This window comes from Diaphorina citri, unplaced genomic scaffold (assembly GCF_000475195.1).
Source record: "Diaphorina citri unplaced genomic scaffold, Diaci psyllid genome assembly version 1.1 scaffold1258, whole genome shotgun sequence".
Lineage (NCBI taxonomy): Eukaryota > Metazoa > Arthropoda > Insecta > Hemiptera > Psyllidae > Diaphorina > Diaphorina citri.
In genome coordinates, this window is record NW_007378687.1 from 70,487 (window position 1) to 88,552 (window position 18,066).

General features: G+C 34.3%; 1 protein-coding gene across 1 annotated transcript in view; it reads right to left on the reverse strand.

Moving 5' to 3' along the window:
• The window catches only part of LOC103515020, a 15,330-nt gene extending 1,893 nt beyond the window's left edge, over positions 1-13,437 (reverse strand). Inside the window, exons 1-8 of the mRNA XM_026827832.1 lie at positions 13,428-13,437; positions 12,968-13,078; positions 10,167-10,188; positions 7,329-7,471; positions 6,252-6,362; positions 5,541-5,764; positions 966-1,102; positions 825-910 (exon numbers count right to left, since the gene is read on the reverse strand). Of these exons, the coding sequence (XP_026683633.1) occupies positions 825-910; positions 966-1,102; positions 5,541-5,764; positions 6,252-6,362; positions 7,329-7,471; positions 10,167-10,188; positions 12,968-13,078; positions 13,428-13,437 (844 nt within the window). The remainder of the gene's footprint in view (positions 1-824; positions 911-965; positions 1,103-5,540; positions 5,765-6,251; positions 6,363-7,328; positions 7,472-10,166; positions 10,189-12,967; positions 13,079-13,427) is intronic.
• Between the last annotated feature and the right edge of the window lie 4,629 nt (positions 13,438-18,066).

Consider the following 18,066-nt stretch of genomic DNA (forward strand, 5'->3'; position numbering starts at 1 on the left):
GAAAATCTGACAGTGAACATTTGAGAGAAATAAACATAAAAATAAGAAGAGTAGTTGCAAAGTGTGTTGAAGTGTGAGAGGAAGAGAAAAGCTGAAAGCTCACCTAATATATCATGAAAGCAACAGATTTTACCGCTTAAAACTCACAGGGTTCGAAAAGCAACCAAAGGGAATCCGAGTCTAAGTTTAGTCTGTTTTATTGAATCGGTCAACGACTCATACGAGTAATTATTAATAGATATTATTATTTTTTACGGGTTTCATTACTTATTCTAGTTCTTTTAGAGAATGTCCTTAGAGAATTTCGGCAGTTTTGGCAATTCTGATTTCTATTTTTTTGTGACAATCGGGAATATTTCTTCCAATGCCAGATCAAAATATCTGAAAAAGCTATGGTCAATGGCTAGCTTTTTTGGCCTAAACTTAAATGAACATCTTTTCCTTTTAGAAGACCCTGAATAAAGTGGAGGTTTTGAAAAATATACGAGTGTGGTGTGAAAGTCTAATGTTCTTAATGAATTAAACATCAACTGAGTAGAACTGTTGAGAGTGTCTTCAAAATAATCAAGTCAGTGTTTGGAGAGGGGTTTCAAAATGATTGACCATTTCCCCAATCTCATTAACTTATTTACTTTTGACTTCAGGCTTTTACCCGACAGTTTACAAGTGAATGTATACTCACTAAAGGAGAAAGAAAATCGGAATCAAGTTAATCGGAAGTTCCTTTTATTTAACCTCTTTTTTTTCTTTCAGGATTTGTATTTTTTTTCTTTTCAAACAAAGACAAAATTTCTTAGCAAGGAAGAAAATTGATAGGTACTTACCGACAGTGGTGAGCAACATGTTGTCCAGAACCAGAGCTATGGCCACGATGACCAGCACCAGACGTCTTGACTCGCGAGATTTCTTTCTTTTCAAACAAAGACAAAATTTCGTAGCAAGGAAGAGAATTGTTAGGTACTTACCGACAGTGGTGAGCAACATGTTGTCCAGAACCAGAGCTATGGCCACGATGACCAGCACCAGACGTCTTGACTCGCGACATCTCTGCAACCAGTCGTACCACCAGCTCCTCTCTGGTGTGCCTGCCATAACTCACCACCTGAAACACACACATTATTTGTCTTTGATTAAATGACAAATATGTAGAACTGAAGAGTCTTTACATCAGCAGTAGCTTATTACCATGATCACCATACTAGGTATGAGTTGGAATAAATGTATGACTGTTTCTAATTTTCTTTGTTACAGGTAAGTTGGAAAGATATGTGCATATGAGATCATGATACTAGGTATTAGGTGATTGATGGATACCTATATGCTAACTACCTGCGACTTCCTCTGTGCCCATTCATACCTTACCCTAGGATTTTTTTGACGTTGAGTTGGAATAAATGTATGACTGTTTCTAATTTTCTTTGTTACAGGTAAGTTGGAAAGATATCTGCATATGAGATCATGATACTATTAGGTGATTGATGGATACCTATACCTATATGCTAACTACCTGCGACTTCCTCTGTGCCCATTCATACCTTACCCTAGGATTTTTTTTTGACGTTTTTCGTGTTCACCCTGTATACGAGTTATGTCATCTCTCATTGGTAAGTATGTATGTACTTGAAAATAAAAGGTCCATTCATGAAATTTCAAATTTGTCCATCCTCCTTAATCCATCTTCACATTCAGTTTATGCAAGATGCAAGGGAGTAAATTACTGAAACGTTAAGTATTATTACCTTTTTGTTCTTACAAAGAAAGGGTAGGCACGTTTCAGGACCTGACACATCTTTTAGAAATAAGACTAAAAACTCTAAAGAGGAAGAAGAAAAAGATAAAATTGAGCCTTTAGAAATTTTTGAACTATGTATGTAGCCGTAGCATAGTAAGAGAGAAATGCAAAGATAAAATTGAGCCTTTAGAAATTTTTGAACTATGTATGTAGCCGTAGCATAGTAAGAGAGAAATGCTAGAACAGCCTCCTTCCTGCTCAACAGGAGGCTTCCAAGAGGACAAAGGATACCACTCTAAAGAGTCAAGAGAATTTCAACCATGCAGTACCTACTTTATCAGAATCGATCTGATGTACTGTAATATCACATATTTTTACTCTAAAGAGTCAAGAGAATTTCAACCATGCAGTACCTACTTTATCAGAATCGATCTGATGTACTGTAATATCACATATTTTTTGCCTTAGTTAATTCTTCGATAGTAATAAAACATCATAGCCAAAATTTACACGTCACATTATCACACATGGGTTTTAAAGTTGCTTGTATGTATTTCAATAATATGTACCTATTTTATTGTAGATTTTCACGTTTTCTTCTTAATTTTATTAATTATTATAATTTAATCTCTTCGATAGTAATAAAACATCATAGCCAAAATTTACACGTCACATTATCACACATGGGTTTTAAACTTGCTTGTATGTATTTCAATAATATGTATCTATTTCATTGTAGATTTTCACGTTTTCTTCTTAATTTTATTAATTATTATAATTTAATATTCTGCTCCCTCCTGTTTCCTTTTTATTTTTTGTTGAACATACTTCTAATTCTAAATCCCAGAGTCTTTTGTCAAACTCAAAATACTCACGAGTAAGCTATCATTAAAAGTTGAAGACAAAACATGTAGGTGTAGCTAGCTAGTTATTTACCATTATATACTCGTATTTTATTTTTAGGAAAAAGATTTTACAGGTGTAAGGTAGTGCAAATGAAACAAATACAAGACACAACTTATAAGTTTTCATGAGGGAAAAAGGAAAAAAAAACTGCTTGGGGTAACTTTGAACCTTTTTATAGAGAATATTAGAATTACACGTTTAACTAATCTACAAATAACTAAATAAGTATACTCGTATTTTATTTTTAGGAAAAAGATTTTACAGGTGTAAGGTAGTGCAAATTAAACAAATACAAGACACAACTTATAAGTTTTCATGAGGGAAAAAGGAAAAAAAAAAACTGCTTGGGGTAACTTTGAACCTTTTTATAGAGAATATTAGAATTACACGTTTAACTAATCTACAAATAACTAAATAAGGTTTTCATGAGGGAAAAAGGAAAAAAAAATTGCTTGGGGTAACTTTGAACCTTTTTATAGAGAATATTAGAATTACACGTTTAACTAATCTACAAATAACTAAATAAGTACTACCTACATGTAAATTCTAATATAGGTTCTACCTACATATAAATTTTAATATAATCTTCTAATGCTTGGAAAAGATTTCGGAAACATTGGTACCTACATGTAAATTCTAATATAGGTTCTACCTACATATAAATTTTAATATAATCTTCTAATGCTTGGAAAAGATTTCGGAAACATTGACTTGAAAATCTCAATATGCCCCTTGGTCAAAAAGTTTAAACTTGAAAGCTATTAAGTACTTGGCATTTTAACGGGGGACCTCAGTCATGGTTTTTGTAACTTTTTACTCGTATTTATTATTATTTTTTTTATTTATTATTATTTTTTTAATTTGTAGTTACCGAGATCATGTCCAATATCAGAAACAATTGGAACAATTGGGCTTGGGCAATAATATATTTTGGTTTATAATATGTCCAGATTGTCTACTCTTGTTTCGTCATTTTCTCCTTTTATTTGCATTGATGAAGTATTAATAGAAAGTAAAAAATAAATGAAATGATAGGTTTTCTAGTGCCTAATGAAACTACAACGTTAATAAAACAACCCGTAAATTGTTCAACACTACCACTACAAGAAGCTAATAAATTACTATGTATGTTATAAGTAGACATCGGATTATATGCATCCAAAAAGTGTCAAATTATGCAACATAGTCAAATTAAATAAATAAATGCCGTTTCTTTGTGTTATTATTATTATTATATCACCACTTTGGTGCTCACTGCAGCATGGTATGATTTTCCAAATATCTCAATAATCTAGCGCTTAATGTTTACCTACCATGCTGGCACCAGTCGCTGTGTGCATTTGTATTTTACATTTTTACAGTATGCATCAAATTGCATTTACAATATTCATTTTCACATAATCCGAAGTCTTGTAATACCTACTTTATTTCTTTCTAATTATCGAGTCTATTCTACTCACACCTACTTCTAAATCTAAGTAAATTTAAATGATCTAATTCTACGAGTATTTATATGTGTATAATCCAATAATTTGTGAAGAAAAAAAGTGCTACAAAATAACTAAAAGTAGCTATTGAAATACAGAAGAATAAGATAAGGAAATATTAATAATAAATGCCGTTTCTTCGTGTTATCATATCAAAACTTTGGTGCTCACTGCAGCATAGGATTTTCCATATACAATCCTAATAATCCAGCGCTTAATTTTTACTTACTGTGTTATCATATCAAAACTTTGGTGCTCACTGCAGCATAGGATTTTCCATATACAATCCTAATAATCCAGCGCTTAATTTTTACTTACCATGCTGGCACCGGTCGCGGCCCAAGGAGATATTGGGAAAATCCTACAATACTGCAGTGAGCACCAAAAATTCTTAAAATAAGGAAATATTAGTAAAAAATAAAACGTATTTAGAAGATAAACTACATGCTAAAGTCATAATCACTAGTAAAATCTACTTGTATATTAAATCTAGAAATATGTGCTACTACGTGAATAAACAAATTTGCTACTAAAGTGCAAGAATGAAAAAGTTAGTGATAAAAGTGCTTTTAGTGCATGAATATTTACTAAAAATTAAATAAATAGATAAATGCCGTTTCTTTGTGTTATTATATCACAACGTTGGTGCTCACTGCAGCATGGTAGGATACTAGGATTTTCCAAATATCTCAATAAATAATTCAGCGCTTAATGTTTAGCTACCATGCTGACACCGGCACCGGATATAAGTTCTACTACATAGCTATTTTAATGAAGTGGTGCTACTAAAGTGCAAGAATGAAAAATTTAGTGATAGTCTAAACATCAATAAGAAGTGCATGAATATTTACTAAAAATTAAAGAAATAGATAAATGCCGTTTCTTTGTGTTATTATATCACAACGTTGGTGCTCACTGCAGCATAGTAGGATTTTCCAAATATCTCAATAAATAATTCAGCTCTTAATGTTTAGCTACCATGCTGACACCGGCACCGGATATAAGTTCTACTACTACATAGCTATTTTAATGAAGTGCTATTAAAACATGGGGTAGATGAAGAAGAAAAGAAAAAACTACTAAAGGAACTATAAGTGCTCCCATTATCTAGATAAAATGCAAACAATAACAAAATACAAGGTTAAATGTCTAACAAAAAATAACAATTCAACGAGAATCAGTTAGATAAGTAGTAAGTACCTATACAAAGGTACCTACACGATTTTTGTTGAAAACCATGCAATTGTGTTAATAGATTTGAAATTTAATTTTTAAGGTAAGGTAAAGGTCTCCAAGTAAAGAGATGACCCAAATTCAAACAGGTCACTTTCAGCAAGTTCCTATTTTATCATATTTGAAGATTATCACCCTGATTCAAGGAATGAAGTACGATTGAAAGTTTAAAAAAAAGTTTACGGATATGAACTAAAAGCATGGCTCCATGAGAGTCTTTTAGGACGGAAAATGCATAAAGTAAACAGAACGTACCTATGTGTGAGAATACCGACCAATGGATTGGCTAGCAGCTGGACAAAGGCTTTTGACCCGAACATCACCCCCACCGCTTTGGTTTCTCCCATGAGATATTTGTGGCGATTTTCTCGGGCCACATCTTCTGGTGTCTTTTGAGTTATATTTGCTAGAACGGAAAAAAATATGTTTTTTGTAATTAAGTGTCCATTTTGTGCTTTCTTTCAGTTGTCATGTGGCATGGGCTGTTATTACATGCATTGCTAAATGCCAAAAGGAATGATCTCAGTGCCTATGAGAGAGACAGAAAAATAGTTGAATTACTTTGTGGCAGCGTCCATGCATCATATGAAGAAGTCTGTTATGAAATTTTCCCTCAGCAGGGGCTCGAAGCCTAGTGCGAGATATGGTTCGGTGAATATTCAATTACTTATGCATAGTTAATTTTGTTAAGTGAATATTCTATTTATACTCAATTTTGTTAGGTGAATATTAATACTCAATTTTGTTTGGTATAGGTGTTTTTTTTTTTGTAATAAAGTGTCCATTTTGTGCTTTCTTTCAGTTGTCATGTGGCATGGGCTGTTATTACATGCATTGCTAAATGCCAAAAGTCCAAAGCGGATTCTCTTGACTAATGGTTCTTGGTTTCTTACCTCCGATTTCTATTGATGTAAAATTGTCCGGCGGTGGATTGGGCGGTATTTTCATCGACAAAGGTTCGTTGGGATGTTGGATGTCGTAGAGAAATCCCGGTATGATGGGCACTGAAAAAGAGGATAACAAATTCACTTCACCCTGTGCAAATATACACTCTCCCAATGCCCACAAATGGAAGAAGACTTGGTTATACACAATGAAAAATTCGACTTTTCAAGCATTTCCACTCACCAAGAAGCTGTTTCATATAAGGAAAATCTGACAGTGAACATTTGAGAGAAATAAACGTAAAAATAAGAAGACTAGTTGCAAAGTGTGTTGAAGTGTGAGAGGAAGAGAAAAGCTGAAAGCTCACCTAATATATCATGAAAGCAACAGATTTTACCGCTTAAAACTCACAGGGTTCGAAAAGCAACCAAAGAGAATCGAGTTCAGTCTGTTTATTGAATCGGTCAACGACTCATACGGGAGTAATTATCTTATATATTAATTATTAATAGATACTTATTTTTACGGGTTTCATTACTTATTCTAAGTTCTTTTTAGAGAATGTCGGCAGTTTTGGGCAATTCCTGATTTCTATTTTCTTAGTGACATCGGGAATATTCTTCAGCAATGCCGATCAAAATATCTGAAAAAGCTATGGTCAATGGCCTAGCTTTTTTGGCCTAAACTTAAATGAACATCTTTTCCTTTTAGAGACCCTGATAAAGTGGAGGTTTGGAAAATATATACCGAGTGTGGTGTGAAAAGTCTAATGTTCTTAATGAATTAAACATCAACTGAGTAGAACTGTTGAGAGTGTCTTCAAAATAATCAGTCAGTGTTTGGAGAGGGGTTTCAAAATCGATTGACCATTCCGTCCAATCTCATTAACTTATTTACTTTTGACTTCAGGCTTTTACCGACAGTTTACAAGTGAATGTATACTCACTAAAGGAGAAAGAAAATCGAATCAAGTTAATCGGAAGTTCCTTTTATTTAACCTCTTTTTTTTCTTTCAGGATTTGGATTTCTTTCTTTTCAAACAAAGACAAAATTTCGTAGCAAAGGAAGAATTGTTAGGTACTTACCGACAGTGGTGAGCAACAATGTTGTCCCAGAACCAGAGCTATGGCCACGATGACCAGCACCAGAACGTCTTGACTCGCGACATCTCTGCAACCAGTCGTACCACCGCAGCTCCTCTCTGGTGTGCCTGCCATAACTCACCACCCTGAAACACACACATTATTTGTCTGTTGATTAAATGACAAATATGTAGAACTGAAGAGTCTTTACCATCAGCAGTAGCTTATTACCCATGATCACCATACTATATGGAGTTGGAATGAAATGTATGACTGGTTTCTAATTTTCTTTGTTACAGGTAAGTTGGAAAGATATCTGCATATGAGATCATGAATACTAATTAGGTGATTGATGGATACCTATATGCTAACTACCTGCGACTTCCTCTGTGCCCATTCATACCTTACCCTAGGATTTTTTTGACGTTTTTCGTGTTCACCCTGTATACGAGTTATGTCATCTCTCATTGGTAAGTATGTATGTACTTGAAAATAAAAGGTCAATTTTTCATAAGGCTACGAGTTCAATACCACAGACCTCTGAGTTGAAGAATTATGATGCATCTATTGAAAATTTTGACTCGGGCATGAAACTGAACCTCTTGTCTGCCAAGCCAGTTTGATCCGGAACTAAATTGTCATCAACTACCTTGTATGTTCTTCCAATAAGACCTCATCTGTATCACGGAGAAGATTTTCCACATAATTTCCAAGCTTCAATACGGAGCAAAGTAATCCCCCGCGGGAGAGCTTCGTTTTATATTGGAAAACGAATTCCATTTTCTCTTTTTTCCTGTAAAACCAAACCTTTTCCGTTCAGTGAGGTCCAGGATTTTCGTTTCTTAGAATTTTCCAGATTTGGGATTTGTGCTTTTCAAGAACTTTCGAGTTTTTAACATTATTAATTTGAATTTCTAAGTTTGAAAGTTTTTTGTTTCGTGGTAATTCCCGATTTCCTATTTTGAAATAGGAGTAAAATCTCACTTGTTGATGTTGTCTCTTGAAAAAGAGTACCCATTATCCTTTTCAAAGTATTTTTAGAACTGCTTTAGAAAATTCTGACCTTAATTTTCTAAATTGGACTGCTTCTGACCTTAATTTTCAAAATTGTATACAAATTAAAATATGAAATGAAATCTTGAGATCCAATTTGCTTAGCACAAATAAAGAGCCAGAGAAGATGGCATGGAATAGATAGCGTTCAATAGGGAATTGCGCAATTATCTTCCCATCTGGTATGCTAGACACAGTGTGTTTTACATGCACTTGAATCGGAGGAGAAATGACAAAGATTAAGGAAATACTCTGAAATGTTGAAGAACAACTCAGTGGGTTGAATACATTTCTCCACCGATTTAATTTCGAGCACTTGAAGCCGATTTACAGAGGAGGCGGATTTAGAAAAGAAGCGAAAAGACTGCTGTGCATATCAATGGTTTTTTCATTTATTAAATTCTTCAAATATTTCCTAATATCTTTTACTTCTTCATGCCTTCTTAGTTCTTATTCCCTTATCCTTTTCGGAGAAAGGCGGATTTAGAAAAGAAGCGAAAAGACTGCTGTGCATATCAATGGTTTTTTTCATTTATTAAATTCTTCAAATATTTCCTAATATCTTTTACTTCTTCATGCCTTCTTAGTTCTTATTCCCTTATCCTTTTCGGTTTTCATCTCAATCTCTCTTCTGCCTTCTTTTTATATTCTTGTTACGTAAGAAGAGTTAAAACTCGTTTATTTGATTTTTATATTTTATTTTATTCATATCATACGATTATCTTGGTAACAAATTACCCAAGTTCCTTAGAACTCATCAGCTTCATTTATTACTTGAAACTTAAAATTCAAAATCACCCAATTCCGTTGAAAACTCCAGCATTGCAAAAGTGAAAATTGACATCTTCATGAGGCTTACGTCTTGTGGCATTTCGTTTTTCATCTCAATCTCTCTTCTGCCTTTTTATATTCTTGTTACGTAAGAAGAGTTAAAACTCGTTTAAGTATTTGATTTTTATATTTTATTTTATTCATATCATACGATTATCTTGGTAAGAAATTACCCAAGTTCCTTAGAACTCATCAGCTTCATTTATTACTTGAAACTTGAAATTCAAAATCACCCAATTCCGTTGAAAACTCCAGCATTGCAAAAGTGAAAATTTACATCTTCATGAGACCTACGTCTTGTGGCATTGAAGGGTTGAAGGAAGTTCACTTGTTTGTAAGAGTTAGGTGAGGATTTTTTTACGGCCTAAGCCGACGTCCAAGTGTCGCCTTAATATTTCCCATGGTCCATGCGAGTTGAATACGTAATGACTGCTCAGAGTCCGCGACCATAAAAAGCTTCCACACTTCAACTCTTATTGCACACTCTAAAGTATGTCGGTATTTCTTATTTCGTACAGACTTAGGGGAAGAATTTTGAATTTGATAAAGGGACATGTTTGGCAAGAAATAAATAGGTAAATACATAGTTTGTTTTTGAACATACTCGTACTAATGTTACGAGACTTTAGGTGTAGGAATGTGAGCGTTCTAAGATCATAGATAATGAATGCCCGGTTGTATCATTATTTAAGGAACAAAGTACTATTTAGCTGACAAAAACAATTTAGTTAGCTCTTAGTTCAAATTTGAAAATTCGACAGACCCTGATCAAATATTTAAAACCAGACATAATATATTATAATTTAAACTGACAAACACAATTTAGTTAGCTCTTAGTTCAAATTTGAAAATTCGACAGACCCTGATCAAATATTTAAAACCAGACATAATATATTATAATTTAACACAAATATCCTTATAAAGTTTCGTTGTTGTCATTTCAGCCCCCCTTTTTACCATCGGGCCTGGGCCTGCTTTCCTAGAAACAATTTAGTTAGCTCTTAGTTAAAGTTTGAAAATTCGACAGACCCTGATCAAATATTTAAAACCAGACATAATATATTACGTATAATTTAACACAAATATCCTTATAAAGTTTCGTTGTTGTCATTTCAGCCCCCCTTTTTACCATCGGGCCTGGGCCTGCTTTCCTAGTGCAATTTATACGACATACGACTCAGCTATAAGACCGACTTTAATAATATTTTACGCTTATAACTTTCTGGCATTCCCACATGATCCCGTAATTTGGATTTTCTTCTTTTTCTTTTTTCGTACAAGAAAAAATGAAAGTGACTCAAATGTGCCCTTAAGATCTTTTTACTTTTTTTCATCATTTTACTTCTTTCGTGATCATTTTCACTAACGCCTTAATTCCACTAGTTGGGGATTTCCAAATCTCCCACAAAAAGTCGTTTTGAACATTTGATGACAGAATCTTTGCCACAAGTCCGCGTGTATGGCACATTGCAGATGTTAGTATAAATCAGGCGCTCATACAACCAGAAAGTTGATATATCTGGTGGACTTGCCTTACAAAGGTTTCTGGTTTATTCTCTATTGTGCTTTTGTTTAATTTACTTATCAGATTTTTATTTCTCTCTAGAGGTTTTTTAGGTGGTATAAATCAGGCGCTCATACAACCAGAAAGTTGATATATCTGGTGGACTTACCTTACAAAGGTTTCTGGTTTATTCTCTATTGTGCTTTTGTTTAATTTACTTATCAGATTTTTATTTCTCTCTAGAGGTTTTTTAGGTCCAAAAGTCCATGCTTGGAAGTGTCGAGAGTTTAAGCAAATACGTTTTTCCCATTAGTATTCAACTATTCAAGATTGTTCTTTTAAATTTCCTTTCAAAATGTCCCCCTTTCTTGCAAAATCGAATGATATATTTGGAAAACTTGTATCTCCTTTTTTTAGATCTCAATACGTAAAACGTAAAAATATCCTCTCCTCCTTATTTCATGATTGAATTCTTTTTCCCGATGGAAAATACAAAACAAAATCGAATGATATATTTGGAAAACTTGTATCTCCTTTTTTTTAGATCTCAATACGTAAAACGTAAAAATATCCTCTCCTCCTTATTTCATGATTGAATTCTTTTTCCCGATGGAAAATACAAATACGAGTACGTAAATAAATACATGTATTTTACATGTGAGATAGGTACCTAGGTATTTTTTGTGAAAGGCACAAAACGAGGGCTTGATAAATGAAAATTTGATCTAAATAAATACATGTATTTTAAATACATGTATTTTACATGTGAGATAGGTACCTAGGTATTTTTTGTGAAAGGCACAAAACGAGGGCTTGATAAATGAAAATTTGATTTCTCTAATATGTTACATAGAGATAGGTACCTACCTAATAAGTTTTATTTTCTGAGAAAAGAAACTTCTTTTCCATTTTGAATAACTTTGTGTAAGTTTTATTTTTTATTTATTTTACGAACTTTATGTAAGTAACTAGGCAGGCAGAAGTTGAATTATTTTGAATAACTTTGTGTAAGTTTTATTTTTTATTTATTTTACGAACTTTATGTAAGTAACTAGGCAGGCAGAAGTTGAATTTTGAACTGTTAATAGTAGAGGTTCTTTACATTGCTCCTTATTCCTTGTTACCCATGTACCTATTACCCTCTGCTCAGGATCTCTAATTTTTCATTGTCCATTTCTTATAATTTGTTACATGTTTTGCATTATATCTCTTGCCATAATTATCATCTCTTGCTTCGACAGTACATATACTATACCTATTACCCCCTGCTCAGGATCTCTAATTTTTCATTGTCCATTTCTTATAATTTGTTACATGTTTTGCATTATATCTCTTGCCATAATTATCATCTCTATCCCACCTCATCCTCCTTACTCCATCTCCAATTCTCCACTACCTCTTCTTTTTCTCTGGCTCTTCCCACATCACTTTATACCTTTTATTCTGTATCTCTTTTATCTTGCTATTTCTCCTCTCTGTTAATGCCTCAATAAAGTACCACACACAAAGTATCGCTCTCTTTTCCTCTCTGTCTCTCCTCTCCTCAATTGTCTTGTTATTCCTGTCTCTATTGCTGCCTCAATACATCGAAATACCTGATACACAAACAGGACCTAGTCAAGTGAAAATGATTGTGTGATGAACAAGGTTTGTTTACGTCACTTCCCCTTTCTCTGTCTTTTTCCTTTATCCCTCTGCATCCCTCTCTTTCTACTCTCCCTCTCTACTCCCTCTTCCCTATTTTCAATCCTTCCCTCTCCTACTGTATCGTCCATTATCAGAGTCACTTTTGGGTATGAATATGAACAGATTACTAGAAATTGTATGTAAGTAAACGTGGGTGCTATGAATGGATTTTAGAAAAAATGAGTGGGTTTTAGGGATAGAAAGATGAGACCTTTGAGAGAGACACAATGATCTCAGTGCCTTTGAGAGAGACAGAATGATCTCAGTGCCTTTGAGAGAGACAGAATGATCTCAGTGCCTATGAGAGAGACAGAAAAATAGTTTAATTACTTTGTGGCAGCGTCCATGCATCATATGAAGAAGTCTGTTATGAAATTTTCCCTCAGCAGGGGCTCGAAGCCTCGGTGAATATTCAATCATGCATAGTTAATTTTGTTAGGTGAATATTAATACTCAATTTTGTTTGGTATAGTCATACTCGATTTTATCAAATGAACTTTTGAACAAAACGAATCTATGCCAAAAGTCCAAAGCGGATTCTCTTGACTAATGGTTCTTGGTTTCTTACCTCCGATTTCTATTGATGTAAAATTGTCCGGCGGTGGATTGGGCGGTATTTTCATCGACAAAGGTTCGTTGGGATGTTGGATGTCGTAGAGAAATCCCGGTATGATGGGCACTGAAAAAGAGGATAACAAATTCACTTCACCCTGTGCAAATATACACTCTCCCAATGCCCACAAATGGAAGAAGACTTGGTTATACACAATGAAAAATTCGACTTTTCAAGCATTTCCACTCACCAAGAAGCTGTTTCATATAAGGAAAATCTGACAGTGAACATTTGAGAGAAATAAACGTAAAAATAAGAAGACTAGTTGCAAAGTGTGTTGAAGTGTGAGAGGAAGAGAAAAGCTGAAAGCTCACCTAATATATCATGAAAGCAACAGATTTTACCGCTTAAAACTCACAGGGTTCGAAAAGCAACCAAAGCTTTTGAACAAAACGAATCTGAACTTTCGACTCACCCTCTGTCATATTCTAATATTAACTTGCTTTCACTGCAAGCAAAGCAAATCCCCCCTCTCCTCTCCTGTCCCGTCTGTTGATTTACTTCCCCTCCCGTCCTCGTCCTCCCCTATATCCTTATTCCCGTCCTCCCCTATACCCTTATTCCCGTCCTCCCCTATATCCTTGTTCCTGTCTTTCCCTATATCCTTATTTCATAACTTTTCATTCAGCACCGGAGATATTTGTTGAATGCGTTCGGTGTGCTGATGAATCGGTCAACGACTCATACGAGTAATTATTAAATTAATTATTAATAGATATTATTTTTACGGGTTTCATTACTTATTCTAGTTCTTTTAGAGAATGTCGGCAGTTTTGGCAATTCTGATTTCTATTTTCTTAGTGACAATCGGGAATATTTCTTCCAATGCCAGATCAAAATATCTGAAAAAGCTATGGTCAATGGCTAGCTTTTTTGGCCTAAACTTAACTATAGAGAGGGTTCAGGTGTTATTTCCTCAAAGAAAATTCTTCAATAAGAATTCCGTCAATTTTCATTTCATTTCCAACATACTTGATTCTAATTATGTAGGTGTCTATCTATACAGTACAGTACCTATCTATTGAAGATTTAAATTACACATTGTTCTCTAGATATAGTATAATCGATTGTGTGACTTCTTTTCCCACTAGACTATGGGGGAAGAATTTTGAATTTGATAAAGGGACATGTTTGGCAAGAAAAATAAATAGGTAAATACATAGTTTGTTTTTGAACATACTCGTACTAATGTTACGAGACTTTAGGTGTAGGAATGTGAGCGTTCTAAGATCATAGATAATGAATGCCCGGTTGTATCATTATTTAAGGAACAAAGTACTATTTACTGTATCGTCTATTATCAGAGTCACTTTTGGGTATGAACAGATTACTAGAAATTGTATGTAAGTAAACGTGGGTGCTATGAATGGATTTTAGAAAAAATGAGTGGGTTTGAGGGATAGAAAGATGAGACCTTTGAGAGAGACAGAATGATCTCAGTGCCTTTGAGAGAGACAGAATGATCTCAGTGCCTATGAGAGAGACAGAAAAATAGGTGTGTACCTCATGTCCTAATGAATTTTTCTTTGAATTCTAAATTGCGAGTCTGGCTGGAAGAATATTTCCTGTCAAAATTAGGCATAGGAGAAAAATAATGAGAGGAACTTTGCAGATGGAGAAACGAAGGATACCAAAATTTTCAGCCACCCTATTCGAATAAAGTTCGTTTTAATTTGAAAAGTTTTCAGTGTATGAGTAAAGGATGAAAGAGAAGAGGGCACAAGGGTTTTTTAGAGGTAGGATACTTAGGTATACCTACCTCCTATTCCAGGAATAGATTGAATGTTAGTACAGCGCTATAAATAGCTCAGAGGTGCATAGCTGTTCGATCGTTGAAATATTCTAAATAATCCTCCATTTCCAGGTAAAGTTCGGAATATTTCATGAAATGTATGAAGGGACTTTGAGTCCGTCCCATTAGAGGTCTGTGTATATTCAATATTCCTGGCATTTTCCTATTTGAATAGGGTCGGCGTTTCTTGTCAGTCTTCCAGGCAACCCTATTGTGTACCTCATGTCCTAATGAATTTTTCTTTGAATTCTAAATTGCGAGTCTGGCTGGAAGGATATTTCCTGTCAAAATTAGGCATAGGAGAAAAATAATGAGAGGAACTATGCAGATGGAGAAACGAAGGATACCAAAATTTTCAGCCACCCTATTCGAATAAAGTTCGTTTTAATTTGAAAAGTTTTCAGTTTATGAATTCCTGTCAAAATTAGATAGGAGAAAAACAATGAGAGGAACTTTGCAGATAGAGAAACGAAGGATACCAAAATTTTCAGTCACCCTATTCGAATAAAGTTCGTTTTAATTTGAAAAGTTTTCAGTGTATGACATTCCTTCTCCCGGCTGTCTCTTTGCTACCTCTATTTTCTCCTCCACCTCCTCACTCTCCATCTCTTTTTTTCTCCTATAGGTAGCTAACTATTTCGTTATTCAACCTCTGGGTTCATAGGAACTTTTTTTTTTTACTGAAAAGTTATCTAGGTTCAAACCTGGTACATACATACCTAGTAATACCGGGCTTTTAAATGTTTACCTATGACATACATACTAGCACACTCCACTTATGACATTCCTTCTCCCGTCTGTCTCTTTGCTACCTCTATTTTCTCCTCCACCTCCTCACTCTCCATCCCTTTTTCCTCCTATAGGTAGCTAACTATTTCGTTATTCAACCTCTGGGTTCATAGGAACTTTTTTTTTACTGAAAAGTTATCTAGGTTCAAACCTCTGGTACATACATACCTAGTAATACCGGGCTTTTAAATGTTTATACCTATGACATACATACTAGCACACTCCACGTGCATAAATTTAACAGTAGGTTCGGTAGATATCATTCTCTCTACTGAATTGCTACAGATCTATCCTTTGACTACTATCAGACCTTGGAAATGAACAAAATCACTTTGACAGTATTGTCTGCTTTCAAGTAACCCATTTAGGTACTCCCATAAAATTCACGAAACTTTTGACTGATCAAAGAAAAGAACTATGTTAAAGTTAGTTTTAACTCCGGATGTAACCCATTTAGGTACTCCCGTAAAATTCACGAAACTTTTGACTGATCAAAGAAAAGAACTATTATGTTAAAGTTAGTTTTAACTCCGGATTTCCCTTCTAATCTCTTTTGGAATATTTTCTTTTCCCAGAGCTGAAAATTCTTTTGTTTGTTAACCCATTTAGGTACTCCCATAAAATTCACGAAACTTTTGACTGATCAAAGAAAAGAACTATGTTAAAGTTAGTTTTAACTCCGGATTTCCCTTCTAATCTCTTTTGGAATATTTTCTTTTCCCAGAGCTGAAAATTCTTTTGTTTGTCTTTTGACGAAGCGTTGGATTATCTTATCTAAACGGAAATTAAAGTTTTCCCGAGCCATTTTCGTTGGGAGCTGGGAAATCGTTTGATCATTGTACAGTTCTTTTAAAGGCAAATATTGCAGGCTGACATGATAGGTAGGTAACTAAGGTACCCACGATTATCTTCTTCAGGTCCTAGTGTCATTGTCATTTATTTTGGATCTTAATTGGATCTCAACACCTTTTCGTGGTACATCTTATATAATGCAGTATGTTTTTCACTTTTGTTAGCTTTCCATTTTTCCAATTTAAAATATCTAATGCCTATGTCTAAATGTTCAAATTGCAGTAGTTAAAATTTCTAAAGATGTTTATTTAATTGTTACATTGTTCCTATTGCTTCCTTTACCTATTAGTGGCATTAGATGAAAGTTTTTGAGAAAGGATTGAATTCAATAAACCCATAGCGACAATCCTCCATTCTCCATTGTAGTTTGAGATATACATCTTATATAATGCAGTATGTTTTTCACTTTTGTTAGCTTTCCATTTTTCCACTTTAAAATATCTAATGCCCATGTCTAAAGGTTCAAATTGCAGTAGTTAAAATTTCTAAAGATGTTTATTTAATTGTTACATTGTTCCTATTGCTTCCTTTACCTACTAGTGGCATTAGATGAAAGTTTTTGAGAAAGGATTGAATTCAATAAACCCATAGCGACAATCCTCCATTCTCCATTGTAGTTTGAGATATCATTTGGCCTGCTTACATTTCATGTTCTCGAGTTAATACGAGATACTTATTAGATATGAATAATAGAAACTCACAAAAGACAAAAACACTTCTGGTACCAAAGAGATTGAAACCCAGCTTGTATTCTCGAGATAATACGAGATACTTATTAGATATGAATAATAGAAACTCACAAAAGACAAAAACACTTCTGGTACCAAAGAGATTGAAACCCAGCTTGTCATTTGCACACTTCTATACCACCGTATTTTAACCCCCTGTTAGCGATGTTCTATTGTAAGACTAATGTTTTATTTCCAGTCTCTTCTATTCCATATCACGTCCACTTCACTTTGATGAAGTGATCGGTCTTTTGATCAATTAGTGGACTGCAGCTCTGCACATGACAGTCTGTCAAACGTTGGACGTTCAACTTTTCATTTTGTCCGCTAGCTTTCTCATTTTGCTAGTAGATATCATATCTGAATTTCCAATGTTTTACATTCATTCAAACGACCCAGTCGCTAAATTGTTTGATAATGATAATAATAATAAAATGGCAAATTCATTCTAGCGCAAGGCCCATTACATTCTGGCAATATAAGCAAGTAATTGCAGTAAAAGGGTACCCGACTCATAAGTGTAAGAAAAGCCCAAGTTAGTATTGAAATAGGAGTAGATAACGCCAAAGAAAATGAAATGGAGGCGATGAAAACGTATATTGGAAGGAAGAAGATGAACCTGTGATTTATTACGTGAAAGTATAGTGGCGTCAGAGGGAATAAAATTACTCCTAAATGTAAAAGTGTTGTGTGTGGAGGGAGAGGATAGGGGGAAAAGCTCATGCATTATTCCGTGGAAAAAGATTACAGTAAGAGAAAAAGGTCATCTGTTCTGTTATTTGACTCCTCCGCACAAAGTAAGCAGCAACAGTTTCTTTTCTTTCAATGTACAAAATAAGAAAACGGGGCTGTTGCACGTTTCACACTTCCTTTTCTGGAAAATTCGAACGCTT